Consider the following 18,575-nt stretch of genomic DNA (forward strand, 5'->3'; position numbering starts at 1 on the left):
TTCAGAAGACATTTATAAAGTACATTGAAAGCATCCACAATAGATATGAGAAAATGAAATGACAGAAATCTAACATTCATCAAAAGCATGACAGTTTTCAGAAAGGTGTATTCCTTTTCCAGATAACTGTGCAAAAGGATTAGTGAAATGATTTCTGTGAGTGTACACAAATGAATACCATCTTCACTTCAAAAATGTGGCAGATCCACTTTAAGGAATTACTCAAGTCACAATTAAAAGGTTACAGAACTGTGATAATTATGGATAGATACAATTAAAACCACTTGTTGTGGTTTAACCCGTCAGGCAGTTAAAACAACCATGCAGCCGTTCGCTCACTCCCCACCCCTCGTGGGATGGGAGAGAGAATCGGCAAAAAAAAAAAGGTAGAATTCATGGGTTGACACAGAGACAGTTTAATATGACAGAAAAGGAAGATAGTAGTAGTAATAATAATAATAATATTGAAAAAAGAATATACAAAACAAGTGATGCACAGCACAATTGCTCACCACCTGCAGACCTGTAATGCCCAGTTAGTTCCTGAGCTGCGGTCCTAGCCCTCAGCCAGCTTCCCCCAAGTTATATACTGAGCATGACGCCATACGGTATGGAATATCCCTTTGGTCAGTTGGGGTCAGCTCTCCTGGCAGAGTCCCCTCCCAGCTTCTTGTGCACCCCCAGCCCCTCGTTGTCGGGGCAGTATGAGAAGTTGAAAAATCCCTGACACTGTAAATATTGCCTAGCAACAACCGAAACATCAGTGAGTTATCAACATCACTCTCACCCTAAATCCAAAACACAGCACTAAACCAGCTACTAGGAAGCAAATTAACTCTATCCCAGCCGAAACCAGGACACCACTTTATCGAAACAAACGAGATCCGATAAAAAATCTTGTACAGTCCTTCAAGATGTGCAGTTGCTGCAATGGAAGGAATTGCATCTAATGCCCTAAAATGAGGGGTTTTTTACATACTTCACTGGGTATTAGTATAAAAAAGTACATTCTCTTGTAAAAAATGGTGCTGTTGTCTGATGATTTCAAGAAGATGTTATACCTATTTTTAAAAAAAAAAAACTTTGATGCATAGCTGTGATTCAGTAGGTATGTATGCAAGAGACACACTGGCACTAAAAGTAAAATTTTTCGAAGGACTCAAATAATGGTTCGTTATACTTTCACTGAATTTCAAAGAAAGCTTCTATTGATTTCAGTAGAAGTGGTGCTAGCTCAGTGCTTAGTGCTTTAGAAAATAAGACCTATGCTTATTATGTTCATGTTTTAAATGCTGGCTTTCTCAGGATACTGCTATGCTTGAAACTTTTGCCTTTAGGTCATCTGTTACAATCTGAGCCACACTCACTACTCACACACACACTAAGTAAAATTACTGGCACACAACAGCTGTTCCATTGAAATAAGTATCCATCTGATCTAATCTATTTGTAATTTGTAATGCTTCCGACATTATAGCGGGTAACTGCAAAGATGGTTTTCTTAGTAGAGCTCTCATTGGACAGACTGCCTTTTCAGAAAACTTCAGCATTAAACCAGTATCGCAGAGAGACCAGGGCTACATGTGCATCTGGCCTGAAGCAAATGTTCCTCTGCAGGGAATTTTGTTCCTATAGGAAGACTGATAGGGCAACTAATTTCTATACCATTTAGGCTCAGTTATTACTTCGCAAGATGAGCAGATAATGCAGTATAGATGCCTACTCATGGCCGTGGCATTCTCTCTGTACTATGCACCCATGGCTAATGTAAATCTGACAGAAGAAGGAAGACTTGCTACTTCCTCTGCTAAACAGGCAGACTATGGCTTAAATTGGTTGCAGGAAAAGGCAGCGAGAGAAATGCATGTAGGAGGACAAAGTCGAAGGCCAGCAGCTTAGCAGTGGTCATCCTCTAGCAGTGAAATGTCACAGTGCATTCTTTAGCCGCAGCTTATGTCAGGAACAGATTGTGCTTCCTCATCTCTGTGCTGGAGCAACAGCTTCATGGTTTTGTAGCAACTCATTTTTCCATAAAGAAAAGCAAGACACAACAGTGACTTGAATCATAGAATCATAGAATGGTTTGGGTTGGAAGGGACCTTAAAGATCATCTAGTTCCAACCCCCCTGCCATGGGCAGGGACACCCTCCACTAGACCACGTTGCCCAAAGCCCCATCCAACCTGGCCTTGAACACTTCCAGGGATGGGGCCTCCACAACCTCTCTGGGCAACCTGTGCCAGTGCCTCACCACTCTCACAGTAAAGAATTTCTTTCTAACATCTAATCTAAATCGACCCTCCTGCAGCTTAAACCCATTACCCCTTGTCCTGTCATTACACTCCCTGATAACTACACTCCCTGATAATGTTTAACAGTTCCCTACCTCTGGATTGTCCCAAGTATATTTTCACTGACCTGAGGCAGATTCTCAGTGGCAATCACAGGGATCAGTGATCCACAAGATCCATCTTAGTGGAACTCTACTGGCTTACTTCAGCAAGGCACTGACTTGTTTTTGATACAGTTTGTTATCATATAATAAAGATTTTTTTTTCTTTTCTGGTGATCTATAATTTCTGGAATTGTGCAGTTGAAAAAAGTAGAAATATCAACAAGAGACATTTCTGAGTACAAAATTCAATTCTGAATCAATGATGCCTGGACTGGGATTTTGGTTTTCTGCCTGATTCTTATAAAGGAATCATGGGTGGAGAATAATAGGGAACGCCAACTTTTGAAAATATAAAATAAAATATCAAAATTCTAAAGTAATATTTCTCTATAAATTTGAAATTCCATGAGAGTAACTTCTTGACAGCCTTAATAGTTTCATCCTTATTCAAGTCTATAAGATCCTCTGGAAAATAATAACAAAACTAGACTCACACCATATAGCTGTTATCTAAATCTTTGGATTTATAAATAAATATAAATATATTAATCTACACTTATATATAAAATTCTTTGGATTTACTCTTTCACCCTTTCAATATGAATAATTTATAATTTTAAGACTATACTACTATTTTTAGAAATATTGGTGTAGCTTCATGAAAATCAACATTTGATATTAATTGTGTTTAAAATACAGAATATGTAAACAAGATTTTGTTCAACAGCCTTGTAAATTGGTACATTCTCTTGCTTTTTAAAAAATTATAATAGGTGCATTGATGGATTCTCACCTGGTATCTGAATTGCTGAATTATTAATAATTTTTACAAATGTATTTACAATTAATCTGTATGGTTCTCAGTATCTTTCTTTGTGTTGGAGAATGGTGTGGTTTTTTGCATCAGCGTGAAAATGAATTAGAATCTAATAGCATTTCTAAAGATGACCAGTTAAATTGGAATTGTAATAAGCTTTCTGTACATAATGAAAACAATCTAAAACTTAATTGTGTAATTAAACCGAGTGCTTCTGGTAACAAACTGATAAGTATCTTTTAATGACCCTATAAATCTAACCTAATCTAACTGCTATTTAATATCTCACCTGAATTTAAGGAGCATATTCACTTTGCTTATTTATTTGTTTCAGAAATTAGTTCTGAAATTAGCATATGGTGGTGTTTCCATTCTTAATGGGATTCCTATATATAATTCTGTTTCATATATGCTTTGTCATCATCACAGAATATAAAATTAGGATAGTCTCTCCAACTGTATTTAACATTTTTGCATTTTAAATCTATTATTTGGTCCTCACAAGGATTACACCATGATCAACCAATCCTGTTCTACTCATCCTCTCAGTTTACCATGAAGAATACATAGATTCATAGCTAGAAATAACAATTCAGACTGCCTAATTTCTGCTAGTTTTTCTTTATTTAGGTGGACTTCTTTTGCTCAGTCTCAGAGGGGTGATTTATACTACCATTTCTCAAGCACCACTTAATTCCCAAAGATGCCTAGAAATGACGAGCGTCTTTGTTTTGACCACAGGGTTACTGAGACACACAAGGTCTTCTGAGCATCTCAGAAATCAGCTAGCTGGAAGAGTTAGGTTAGCTGAGTGGAAAGATACCCAATCTCTGCCCAAGTTCCAATGGGGACACAGTCTCCAACATATATTCTGATTACATTGAACTTGAGCTGTAGTAAGAGCGCTTCAAAATGCCACTGGAGAATGACTAGAAAACACCTTTTGTGTAATGTTACAGGAAGGGGACCCAGGAACTAAACTTCTTTTAGGCTGCCTGGATCCGAACATCACAAACTGTTTTATTCAGTTTTCTCTAAATGCAAAATCTTCAATTGGACTTGCACCTTTCACACTAAGAACCAGTTTGAAATGGGGCCAGTCCCACACTTCCTTGCAGCCTGGCCACCATACAGTGCGAATGCAAGGAACGGACAGCACTGACCAGTGCACATCACTGTTCACATTCTCAGTGGCTTGTTGAAAACTCAACTTCAAAAATATATAAAGGAATGTTGCCAAAGTATGTAGTGATGTTCAGTAGCAAAAAAATTTTTTAGAAGCCATTTGAACTTTTATGGAAAGGAATTTCTCCAGCTGGCTCCTAATTGTGAAATCATGAGGAGTTTATTGTTATCTTCAAAAGCCCAAGTACATAAATTAATTTTGGCTCTTTCTGGAGCTGCTCAAAATATGGGAGCTATTTGTCCATTTGATTTGGTGAAAATGTAAGTTTTGAAAATGTCAGTGCAGTTTTGCACAGTTCTTTCTTTTTCTTCTCTCGTTGTAAGTGATTTTAGACATAGAAGCAAGTAGCAAATATAAGCATTACTTTTTATGTTATAAACCAATTATTGCTGATGACAGGTTAGGAAGAAGTACATATGCATACAGTGACTACTATGTTGATAGTTTATACAACAGAGTCAACCGAACTCTTTTAAAGGGAAATTATGAGAAAATACTGCTCTCCTGGAAAGGTTACTGAAATCAGTTGGAAGCAACCTAATCACTTCTGTATGTTTTCAATGATTTCTAGTGAACCCTTTCAGAGCATTTTTAACAGAAATACGCATGTAATATTAAGGAACTGTCCAGAACAAACAGCAAGCGGTAGTAGGAATGAGGAGATGGCATAGATTATTTCCTGAGCTGCGAAGGAGGGGTGAGAGGGAGTGTTACATGGATAAGTTTTATAAAGGAAACTTTAAAACCATAAATCTTTACTAGAAAAACAAGAGATGAAAACCAAAATCTGTCAACAGTATGAATTCTGAAAGGATTTGTACAATAAACAATGTATGTTTCAGGGAAAGCAACTTCATCTTTCTCGGATGAGAATATTATGAATGAGTTAGAAATTAATTAAAATCTATGACAAGATATTACAAGGGAATTAAAAAGAGGAATAGAAGAGTGGATATGAAACAGTAACCAGGTCCAGACACTTAATCAGAGATATTGCATCACACAAAAAGGGAACGAGATACAAAGCTGAGGAAAGGATATTGTGTAAACTTCCTTCAAAATAATTACGTGATTTTTTTTTTTTTTTGTTTCGTTTTAATCATCCATAACGTGGTTGTAGACTCCTCAGGCATTTCAAACAGATCACCCCGAAGAACATACAGTGTATAGAGGAAATGTTCAAGTCTGGGACAGGAAGATGGTGAACTAAGGATACTGTAAGATATGTTACTGTCACGTCTGTCATCTTTCATAAGTGTGGAACATTGATTATGCTCACAGATGAAAACAGAGATTGGCTGTACCAACCAATATCGAAAAGGAATTCATTGTTGCTTACAAAACAGAAAAGGAATTGATTAATTGCATTTGTTTCAACTATTGTTTTTTTAGGAATTTTAATTATGGTGTTTTAGCAGCACAGTATTTGTGGAAATAAAATTGAAATGGGAATCCTATAGAAACAAAGCTCCAGGTCTGCATGCACAATTATTCCCAATAATTATTTTTGTATTTATCCAGGAACAGCCATAATCAGCAAGCAATTCTGAGCCACAGTGAGCCAATCTGGGATACATGTTCATCATCAAGAATCTCACTATAGAGAATGGTTTGTTGTTAACTCTTAGGAAAATAAGTAAATAATAAAAATACATTCAAAAAATAAAACATTCACAGACACATATTCATGTTAACTGCAATATAAAGAGGGATAAGTGCATTGTACATTTATGTTCACTATAAACTGGTTTTGGATTTCCAATAATGTTCACATGACATGGATTTAAGTGAAATATTATTACAACATACGTGAAGAAATTTTTTTTTTGTTATTTTTTAATGTATATTCCTCACAGGAGGAATTTGTATCATCCCAGGAACATGAATTTTACTGCTAACATTTCTTTTTCCACAATGCATTCATATCCCTGTTGTCAGCAAATGTATATTATATTTTTGTTTCCAGAGTTTATTTGTCTGTCAAGATCAGTCATTGAGTTACAGAACAAAATGTAAAGTTCACTAGAAGTACTTACCTTTAAGCAAAGAAAATAGCCATGCAGCAAAACTTCTTGATTATTCTGTTATGATTGAGTCCAACTTCTGACCTATTTTAATTTTTGCAGTAACTCATATTAAACAACTTTTTTTTGTCCAAGCAAAGTAAATGGTTTCATGAAACTAGATTATTCAGCTGTATGAGGATCCAAAAGAGCTTGCAGCATCTGCATCACAGCTGGAAGCACGAAGAGAAAACTTTATTCTGTGTTTACAAATTGCTAGATAAATGAGGAGAGCATGTAACCACGTCTCCTCGCTATGCACCAAGTGCAAGTATTTTAGAGACACTGCAGTAGATGACTTTCCCCTTGCACTTTTTTTTCAGTCTCCTGAGAGCTCTTCCATCTTGTGAAGAAGATTCCTCTTCTCTGTCTTCCACCATCCATGTGACAAGTACAAAGTTTCAAGATGCCAAAACAGTTAGTCCAACTTTCCTGCAGCTGACAGCGAAATGTATTACTGTCACTCTTTCCTCTGTTCCACTACCAAATACTATTGCAATATCCTTCTCTATCCTCCTGTTGATCAAGACTGGAAACCCCAAAGATCCAAATCATCCTATCAAGATGTTTCTGCAATGTAACAATCATATCCAAGACTCAGATGAGTCAAGATAATTTCCTTTTGAAAGAATAGTTTGAGGAGAGGGAAGAATACCGAGAAAGTAATTTTCATGGACAATCTAACCTACCAAGTGACAACCTTCAATTTTCTGGATACTGCAATGCCAGGGTTTTTTCTATGGCTTGAAATAATATATGTAATGTTAAGTTGCACCTGAAGAGAAACTGTTGCCTTCTGAAAAGAAGGGCATTCGAAGCAGCATTTATGTTTTGAAGGAAGAAAGAAAATCGTGGAGTCAAAAGATTTTTCACTGCTGGAGAGTGACCGCAGCACTTTGCATCCTACTGACATAGCAATTTACAACAAACTTGAATGTATGCAACTGAGTGAGAGAAAATTAAGATATGGAAACACACATATGGACATGTAAGCACTGAAATCAGGATTTTAGTTGAATGCTTCTCCTGGAGGTATCAAACAGGTTAAACAACAGCTGGAAGTAATATTAATATATTTTGTGCGATATAGGTCTAGAGGATTGTTGGATTCAAATGACAAAAGATCACGCCACAATTCCAAAGAATCATTCCTTAAGATTGTTAGGATGTAAAAGAACAACAAGTTTTGAGATTTAACAAAAAATACTTCAGAAATCGAACCAGATACAGGACCAGCTAATCTCCACCCTTGTTACAATCTGCTTTTTATATGGATAATAAATATGACAATTGAATGGTTGGTCAAACAGTCATATAATAATTTATTGAAGAGTTCATGTGAGAAAATCCTTTATGCATACTCAGTATGCATTATTAATCCCTCCCTGATGCCCAGCAATTTTTCAGGAAGAATAATTTTTTTTCTGAAGAACTGCATTCTTTCTCAGAAGTGCAGGAGCAACAGCATCACCATTACAGAATCTTTTGTGTTACTCCATCAGTCTGAAGAGACAATTAGAAAGGTTCCAAGCAAACACTTGCAAACCTCCTTAGAATCCGAGAGATCTGGAATTTTAGAAGAGCTGATTCAACACCTGTGCTAGCACTCCTGCTCCTTGCAAGCCGTGCTAATGCAATGCTGTAATCCAGTGCTCTCACTATTGCAACATCTTTAGAAGGTCCCTGCAAACCTAAACATACCAGATCAAGCTTGCATTTGTGCTAAACTGTATAAATATGTTTTTAGTTGGAGAAGGCCTATACTTTTAATCCATCCATTCCCATACCACTGGTCCAGCTCACTTGGGAGTATGGGTCTAGATATTGAGCAAATAACTTGTTTGTATAACAGTACAGAGGTGCTTTAAGTACCAACTTAAATCAAAATCAGTTTATCTTCTCTCTTCGAAACAAATTCCCCTTTAGAATAAAGTATCAGCTTTAGGATAAACACAATCATTCTTTGGACTCCACTCACTGACTCTAATGGGAGCTTAGTCACCACAATGTTAACAGACATCCATATTTAGACAACTTAATGGGAAGTGCACCTTCAGATCTGAGAAAATAATTGACTTGAGACAATTTTACTAGCCAGTAGAAAGTGATAATCTGCTTAATTTTGAGAATTTAAGACTATCGCAAACTTTCCACTCACTTTTATGCTGAGTCTTCAAGCTCTTCCAATGTTAACAAGGACAATCCCAATTTACAATTAACAATGTAGAGCAAAATATTTCTTCTTTGAAAACAGAACCATTATGTAAAGCATAACTTATTTATCTTATATGAGTGGAAAATAAGCTTTCTGGAAGAAAGTGTTTAATGCAGACTAAATAATCACCACAGAAATTGTTTTCCAGTGGTAAAATGTATTCATTTCCAGTTTGTTATCATCAAGGTCAACTTAGATATTACTACTTCCAATTTTCAAACTGTCATAACACGCTCACAGACTGTTATTACGTAGTCATTGATGTACAAATATTGATGTGATGATGAAGCTTTCAGTGTATTAAAATGTACTCGTGTAGTCATGGAGCACATCAATCTGATGCAATTATTAAACAGAAATTATCCAAATATTTGTTACACTTATTTCACTGATGAAATGGCTCCAAGATTTAAATTATTCATTACTTACCCCTGTTCTTTGAACTTCCAAGAAAATCGCTCTTTGAAATGATTTCTCCCACACCACCAACTCGCTGCCCAGCTCTACATTGAAATAATGACTCTTGCCATGTCCAACCATAACACTGAAACAATATGGCCTCTGGTCTTCTAGATCAAAGTCCTGATGAATACCTAAATACAAGTTTGCTTGTAGCCAGCAATCATCAGCAAGCCAGAGCTGAAAGACATGTTTCAGTATGTGATTCTTCATCTAGCAAAAACAAACAGTTAAAGCAACATTGTCTTCTGTAAGTGATGGGTACTTGGATACGTTATGTCATTATGTTAATAATTACCTTGAAGAAATGTTCTGAGAATTAAGTAATAATTTCAAAGACAACTTCTCTCTTTGCTTCTTATTCACTTCACCCTGTATCATGTAATCCGAGCTACTTCTGCAGTTCCAAAATGCTGTCAAAGTTACCTAAGCAATACATACATAATTTAAAAGGAGTTTGTAGCAATATGTTGTTTACAGTGAAAAGGAAGGAAATCCCTGAATTGTTGGAATACAATTCAAGAGCTGGGTACCAGCTTTACAGGAGAATATAACACTCCATTCTAATTGGGTTCCAATATGCTAAACACCAAGGAATGCAGTTAATTTATCAAGCACCCAAGGGCTATTTCTGGAAATGACAACATGAGCTTTCAAATGTCCCCTAATAGCTGCCAATGCTGCTCTGCAACTACAAGGGGAGTGAAGTGACATCCTGCCATCCCCTTCAAGATGAAGAAGAGGAGAAACTGCATTAGTCTTTCATAATAAAAAGTATTCCTGTAACAGAACATTTTGTAAATGAAAAATTCTTACAAGAAACTTCTCTAATCTTTCAAGACTTCATTCATTAGCATAGAGAAAAAGAAAACTAAATTAAAAAGCTACTGCTTATACCTCTTGAGTAGGTTGGTTTTTTTTTTACTACTCTGACTGAATTTCCAAATTACTTTTTTTTTTAAAATTTCTATTTATCAGATAGGGGCCTTTCCTATCTCCACTTCTCTATGATGGCATGGGGCAGAAAATATTAAAAGAACAAAAAAGTAATTTGCAAAGAGAATGTTATTCCTTGTTTTCTAAAGTCACCCACAAACAGAATCTTCTTTCTCTAGTACTCCAGTTTAGGTTCAGGAGACTTGAATCTAGTCAAGCAGATCTAAGGTAAAAGCAGTCATGTTTGACTGGACTTTGGTGGCTTTGAAAAGACCAGAATGCAGCTTTGCAGTGGTACCCAAGTCCTAGAATCTTGTAGACAGGATAAGTCTTATAAAAATTTAGATTTTATTTTTCCTCTAAGAGCCTCTCATAGCCTGTTGCGGTGATAGTTGAAACTCCATGCAGATGAAAACAAACAACTGGAATTTGAGCATCCAATATAATGTAAAATATTCTGATACATGTAAAATATATGCTTAAATGTTCAGGGCCTTGTGTCCCTCCTGTTTTAGATGCACACACAAGCACCCTCACAGGGCAGCAGTGAAGATCCACTTTTTAGTAATGAAAAGCAGAGCAAACAAATGCTCCGCTAGCACACTCTCCTCTGTGTACCGCTTTCATATTCGCAAACAGGATCAAAATACTCAGATGGGAACGGAAAATTTTGCTTGTGCTGATGATTTACTGAATAACATAAAGCTGGCAAATGTAACCTTATGCAATTTACTCCAGTCTAGTCTGTTAAGCTACAGATGTTTTGTGGGGCACCTCAGAAGCAGCACATAATGGCACCAGGGTATGCAGCACTTTGTTGTCAAAAACGGCCCTGCGGCTACCCGAGGAGAGAACAGTCTCGAGAAAGTTCAAAGTTACTTTACAACACTCCTTTGGACTGGTGAAAAGGAAGCTGAACAAAATATCTGCTTATCATCTGGTGTCCAGCAGCCATGGAGTGACAGGTATTACACCTATATCTGCTTCAAGAATCAATACTGCTCATCCTGGCTCATCGACTACTCTTAATATTTTTTTACTTTGTATGTGAAAATGTGATGTGTGAAAATACCAGGCAATAAAAGAAAATAAAATGTTTTTAAGACAGATACTGTTTAAAAATGCATCTAATAATCTTGCCCCTGAATCATAAGGGTTTTCAGTAACAGTTCCAGTAAATATGGAGTATAAGGCAAGGTACAGGAAGAAACCCATGAGATAAAAGAGATCACATTTTTAGTCATCTGGTTGTTACCACTAAATGTCCATGAATATGCAAGCATATGATATATAGATGAATTTTAATTCACATAGTTGCATATGCATGTTTGTGTATGCAAGTGTGTATTTATATGTATGTATACACAGACACAAATCTAAAATATAGCAAACATTTTGTTTTAAAATGCCATTTCCATACTGGATTCTTATTTTGCATGTATAAATCTTGTGTCATAATAAACATAGATGAGAAGCTTACAATTAGGTGAGTAACAAATGCACCTTGCCTTAAAATCCATCTTTTGTGAGAAGATACAATGGCACTCTCCACCGGAGCTTTGCACTAGTTCTAACCAGCTTCTGGAAGTCCTGACAAACACCCTCCCCAAACGGCCGTTTTTACAACATCAACTCCATCTCTCAGTCTGCAATGCAGAAACCTTAATCTCTTAAGATATTTTTCTATCTTTTTGGATTTGCTCAGTTTGCCTCATTGTCATTTATACCAAAGAATCAACAGAAAAGAGGTTAAAGTGTTGAATTTGAGCTTTTGCACTTTAGCTAATGTATTCATGAAGACTGGCAATTAAGCATTCATTTATTAAAATGTCAAGAACATTAAAGAGTTGTATCTTGGGTAGTTTATTTCCCACTTCTTTTTCTTAATGAAAAAGTATCACAGAATTTGCTTTAAGGATAGATTGTCCTTGAAATTACCAGAATATTCAAGGAAGGACTGAGTCTCAAATCAGTAGTAACATTTCAAGGAGGAAAAAAAAAAAATCCAAACCGTAGCAAAAACTTTTCAAAAGGCACAATTAGTATATACTTAATCGCTGCCTGACTTATTTATCAGGAAAAAGTAAATTTTAAAAAATATTAAGGAGACAGAACAAATAATCTGGGACAGAGCCTCTGTTCTTTACTGTTGTCTCAATGATGGGCAGGACCTGAAGTTGCCCACGTGTACCCAGCTGGAGACATTGTCACATTAAAATAATGCTATGCCCACAAAAATACGGCTGTGATCCTACAGCCTACGCTCTGGAGCTGAGCACAAGTCCTGAACTCCAGGATCGCTATTGTCCTGGCATGGCACTGCCCAAGACCCTTCCCTCTCCCCACTTCTGCCAGAGAAGGGAGCCTTCCTCCCCTGCCCAGTGAGAGCAGCTTATAGCAGAAACACCAGGCAGTGATGGGCTGCAAAACTGACGGCTGACATCAGCAGAAGCTCTTTTAGCAACCACTTAATGGGACTGACACCTCTGTAAAATGCAGTCAGCTCATGTATGAGAGCTATTTTTTTGAGATTTCTGTCAAGTTCTGTGTGCTCCTTGCTCTGTTGATTATAACTTCATCATGTTTTCAATTTATCTTTTGTTGTTGTTGTTGTTTAAATCACAGTCAACAAAATTGGTGTACAAAACATGTCTGTGTTATTGAAAGTCAGATTGGGACAAGTAGCTTGAGCAGTCAGGACATGGAAAGTCCCTGCTATCCCGTTATTTGAAAAAATTTGGTCATTTAGAGCTACAGAGAATTCCCCTCGATGCCGAAAAGGGCAGTAAAGGGGAATGAGGTGTTTTTGTCCACTCTGTGTTTTTTTCTTTTCTTTTTTTGTTTCAGTTTTCCTTCTGTAAATTGTCGTGAATAACTGCGTTGCATCATAGAAAGCATCCATAAGTAGCACTCACTTAAGTAATGAAATTTAAGCAGTTCTCCTTTGGCGCTATGTTAAGTCAAGATCTGTACAGGTAACGAAGCAACAACCTTCCTTCTCCACAACCATGTACATGGTCAAAGGAGGAACAGCAGCGAGAAGGACAGCAGGTGCCGAGAAGTAAAGCTAATTTGGAGTTTTTCAGTGAAACAGCATTTTATCTGAAAAGACTGATTTTTTTTTTCTTTTTTTTTTTCCTGATACTATGTTTGTTTTTTACTCTCTTAGGAAAGTAGGCTCTCATCTAGCCTTACCTCACTTGCAAAGCAGTTTTTGATTACCTGGCAGAGAACTAAATTAATCTATCTGATGTACTGTATTAGAAAATATCTTCTGTAAGTCAATTATTTAAACGGATTGCTAAGGTTTTGCTTGGGACAACCTAAACAGAAAACATGACGCTGTCTCTAGGTGGTGGAAAAAATGAAGAATTCTATTGTACGCAAATGCACCATGTTGCCCTTTATAAGGTAAAACCTACTATAATGTTTGCAAATTATAGATGATCTAAAAAGGACATAATTTTATACTTCTAATTACTGAAATTAAAGAAAATTATCTTTATATAGATCAAGAATTACAGCAAAAGCATTCTTCATCACATTCACTTAAAAATCTGAGCCACTAAGAAAAAAGCACTATCCGGCTTCATTATGCTTAGCTGCGTGTCTCACCTCTTTCACATGACCAGCTCTAATACTGAAAAATTTCTTCAATATGGAAGCATTTCAGTAACTTGCTCACTTGGAGCTTAATCTGTTTTCCATATGCTCTTACACTTGCATAGCTAATGCACTAGCCATTACAAATCGGGTTTTTAAACAACAGATGAACTATTTGAATGTTAACTACTCCTAGTTAAGATTAACTTGAGCTTATCAATAACAGGAAAAGGCAACTTTTCTTTACTAAATAATATCATCGTAATTGTTAGGAAACCTACCTTGTGAATTTTAAATAGAACCTCACAGAGGTTATAGATTTTTTCAGCTCGTACCCAGTCTAGTGTGCTTACCTATAATATCAAAGGAAAATATTAACACCACATTCTTTATTCTTAAATCATGCACAAACAAAAAAAAAAAAAGATTTCACCCATCATTATTCTACTGGATGCTCTAAATATAAGCACATTACTACATTTAATATCCAGCATTTAGAAAAGACTGTCAAATAGCATTCAAGTTTTACAGAAACAGCATTGACAAGAATTTTACTATAATTAAAAGGTATTAAATAATTTCCCCCCCATACACTGTTACTACAGTATGATGGAAACCTCTTTGTAATCTCAGTGGTGAGTTACATAAGCATATTTATTTTCCAACATGCTAACACAGGGAACCCAGAGTGTCAAAGCCAGAGTCATTCAGATTCATGTCTCAATTAAAAAAAATAATCTTAAAATCAACAGACCCAGATGCATTCCTAAATTCAGCTTTGAGTTTACATACACTAGGCCACCAATATCTTAATATTTCTATTCAAAAGTGAAAAGGACTGTGTGACAGTAATATTTGAAATTAAGAAGAATGTCAGCTGTGTGCTTAATATGAAAAGGTGTATTTTTTGTTTTCTTTTGATTCTGTTACTTTATCCTGTTGACATGAGAGGCTGTGAAAATTTTACAGTTAGAATGATATTTGAAGCTTTTCCCAACATTCTAGTTCATTAAAACCAGTATATAGCTTATGTAGTTCAAGAAAAAAAAGAAAAAAAAAAAAGAACCTATACATAGGAAAAAATGAAGGGGAATACACATTATTTTGATTATATATTTTAGAGCAAAATCCTAGCTCTTGGTGAATGCACAGGAATGGCTGCATAGATATATGAAGAATTTGACTAACTTGTAACTCTGAGGCTTTTAGCATATGGAAGTAAGTGTTTTGGTGACTCTAATAGCAACTTGGATACTTTAAAATACTAGGGGAAATGCAGCTTTGGCCTGTTCTCACTCTCTTCCCAAAAAGAAAGCAGAAAAATTCAATGAAATTATTTGGTAAAGCAAAATTTGGCTGTAAAACATCTGGCATCTGTGGATGAAACTTCCCTAGGAACAAACTACGAAAATCAACAACAGATTCTTCTTCTCTGTATTCACAGTAGCATATAGTGCACCTATGATAATCAATCTTGTTCCTACTGTTTTGCATGAAGATCAGCATAATTTTTAAAAATTTATTTTTATGATGAATTTCCAGGTCTTCATAAATTCTAAACCATTAAGCAAAATGGTAATAAAATGGTAAAAATGCAAAGCGCTACAACACTTAGGAGCAGACAGATGTGACTTCTACTGGTTACTAAATGTTATTTCAGAGAGTGCTCTTAGAGCTTCTTTCTAATCTCATATGCTCTTATGTCTACTCCAATTGAAACTAATGAACATTATTACTGAGTAGACCTCACAGCTATGTGTTTCAAATCAGTGTTTCAGAATTTACCTGAACGTTTTCTCCTTAATATGGGAAGCATGCCACCTAAATTTAGACATCAGAAGTATCTAATCTTAACAACCTGATCTAATTCCTAATAATCTAATCTTAATTTCAACATATTGGGAAAGAAGAGGGGGGAAAAAAGCGAAAAAAGCAATGCTTTCTCCCCGTTTCTCTAACTTTAGATTAGATCTTTAACTTCTAGATAACTAAATTTAGATGAGATGAATCACGCATTGCAAATGGGACTGATAGGGACTGAGGATCTACCCAGAAAAGTTCGTTCTATCACCACATCTTTCCAGTATATAAGTGAACTTTATATTCTAGGGTTCCCCATTTGACAGTTTTTATATTTTAACAAATGACAAACATCACTTGAATACAATGCATGTAGTAGAATATGTAAAAGCATGTTATAAAGTTTCTCTTTTCGTTTTATTATAAGCAATTTCTCATCATAAATTAAAGCTTAAAACATTACACATAGCTACCCTTAAAAGTTCTTAGTACTACTTCAAAGGAACTTTGTCATATTTAAATCTAATGTTAGCTCGTTTAGAAAATTAATTTAAAGCGATTTTAGGTATTATACTTGTCCTCCCATCACTTCATAAAATGTAGCAATTTTTAGAGTCATACATTTCTAATTTTTAGATTTCTGTTACTCTTTCCCTTCTAGTAAGGTCCATTCAATATTTTATTTGAGTTTTGCTTTTGAATTATTTCTAAGAGTAAGCAAGAACACAAGTTTAGAAACAACCGAAACTGAGTAATTATAAAGTCAGTTCATAAAGAAATATACATTTAAAAATGCTCACATAGAGCAAGCAGTGCAGGTCTTTACTTAATCCTTATTCACAGGGAAATCTTTTTTCTTTGATGGCTGTTTTGAAAAGAAAATAATTAAATAATACAGGTTCCGGCCCATTACTGTTGATCCTCAAAAGGGGTCTTTATGCTTCTTGCAAAATAAGTTGTACAGCCTAGAATGATGGCTAGTTCATTATTTGGTCTTGAATTTCTCGAAGGCAAGGATTCTTTTCAATCTCAGTTAAAAGCAGGAGAATGTTTCATTCCTATTACTGGCTAGACAAGACACAAAAGCATAAGCACCAACTTAATCTGCTGTTTGTGAAACCGAATTTAGCGACGCAGGCTATAACCTAAAAGCTGTTGAGACATGACTGAACTTTCATTTGCTCATATCATTTGTTTTGATTCCTGAAGATTAATTTAAACTGTTGGGGTTCTTTGCTGCTATTAATGATGCTACCATGGACAATGGTGACACTGCTGTGCCATTAAATTCACTCTGAATACTTCAGCCTTCTCCCCATTATCTTGTGCATCACTTTCATCCTTTGACTCTCTGTAACCTCGTAAGACTTTTTCAGCTGAGATGATAGCTAGTGACGATGATAACTGTTGGCACCTATATAAGCCAAGATTTTCTTTTACTGTGTATGTCAGAGAAAGGCTACCATACTTAAAGCCAAGACTGAAACAATCTGAATATCATAGTGTGCAAGGTCATCAGGAGAACACGAATGACATGTTGAGAGGCATTTTAAGAAGGGGAAACAAACATACTACAAAGGGGTAGTAGAATCCAAAGAGACAGCTGACATTATTTATAGTTTTCTCAAAACTATCATAGTATGTCTAAGTTTAATATGTTATTGTTATAGACTACATTGCTTTAAAAAAAAACAAAACACAAATGATCATATACTTCTAGTCAATGAGAAAAGCTGGAAAGATTCAGAAAAGTTCACTAAAAGTGCAATATCCTTAATTTGCTTTAAAGGATATTTTGGTTTATTGCAGGCTTATCCATCATCACACATTCACTAACTGGGTAATGATAGGTAAATAAGATAAATGAGATACTGAAATGTATTTCTTAGGCAATAAAAAAGTTTTTCTCATTATTTCCCCTTGGAATTGTTCCTGTAGGTATTCTATACATTGCAATTTCTTGGGTTTATTTTAGCACGACAGGATAATTATTTTTTTAGTAAAGCATTTGACAAAATGTTTCAAAAAAGGTATATTCAGAATGGGTCACTTAATGAGACATACTTTAATTTATATGAATTTAGCTCTGACAAAGTCTCAAAACTATTGTCAAAATACATGAAAGTACCAATTAGCATTCACTGAGCTTCCACTTTAATTCTCGTTTGTCCAATGCATTAATTTATGACCAACAGTAGCTGAATGCTATTATTATTATTGGAAGACCAATTCCTTAGCTAAGTCAATGCATCATGTGATGTATTGAATACTTGGTTTTGTAGATGTTTGGCTTTATTAACCCTTTCAGAAAGACTGTAAAATAACACATTTGTAAACTCACACACATGTAACACTGAGCTGATCACAGAGATAATAAAAATGAATGAAGATAGAAAAATAGGAACCTGAATTTACTATTTAAGTCCATAATGAGCGGCTGAAATAAATATGTAGAGTTACAAAAGTGCTAAGTGTTGCAGAAGTACTTTTTACTTCAGTATGAGTTTCTGTAAGTTCCTCATGTTTTAAAAACAGGCATTACAGTGGATTTGTGAAAATACATAAACTACTAAAATGTAGTTTCACTTAGACAAAGTGATCTCAGCATCAGTTCAAGCTCATATTCCAAATATATGTAGCTTTAAATGTGTTTTAATTATTATTTTTTCTTTAAAAAGTTATGATTTAAAATAGAGAGAAAACAATAAAGTTAAATTCATTTTGACACATACATGTAGTAAACAACAAACTGAAAAACAGTTACTCCCTAGAAGAGAATTCTGCAATTATAAAATAGGCATAATAGGCTTTCATGCTTATTCAGAGATCAGCCCTAAAGTATTGACTAGACATGAGAAATAAATACACGTTGCATGTAAAAGAGAATCACACTTCAAAACTCACTAAAATCAAAGGGAATGTAATGTACTCTTTGAATTTTTATGAACTGATTCTAGAACTCTCCAGTGCCTCCAAAATATTTAACAAATATGTAATACATTTAAAGAGCAAAACTTCAGAAAAAAAATATCAAAGTGGCTGTAATACTTATTACTGGAATACAGAGAATGCTGCATTATCTGACAATTAAGCAGAAGCATC

General features: G+C 35.3%; 1 protein-coding gene across 1 annotated transcript in view; it reads right to left on the minus strand.

Annotated features, from left to right (window-relative positions):
• Positions 1–18,575, minus strand: part of SNTG2 (syntrophin gamma 2) — a 285,318-nt gene that overhangs the window by 21,860 nt on the left and 244,883 nt on the right. The window contains exons 13-14 of the mRNA XM_054822756.1: positions 13,955–14,026; positions 9,105–9,314 (exon numbers count right to left, since the gene is read on the minus strand). Of these exons, the coding sequence (XP_054678731.1) occupies positions 9,105–9,314; positions 13,955–14,026 (282 nt within the window). The remainder of the gene's footprint in view (positions 1–9,104; positions 9,315–13,954; positions 14,027–18,575) is intronic.

The sequence above is a fragment of the Grus americana genome, chromosome 3, assembly GCF_028858705.1.
Source record: "Grus americana isolate bGruAme1 chromosome 3, bGruAme1.mat, whole genome shotgun sequence".
Classification (NCBI taxonomy): Eukaryota; Metazoa; Chordata; class Aves; order Gruiformes; family Gruidae; genus Grus; species Grus americana.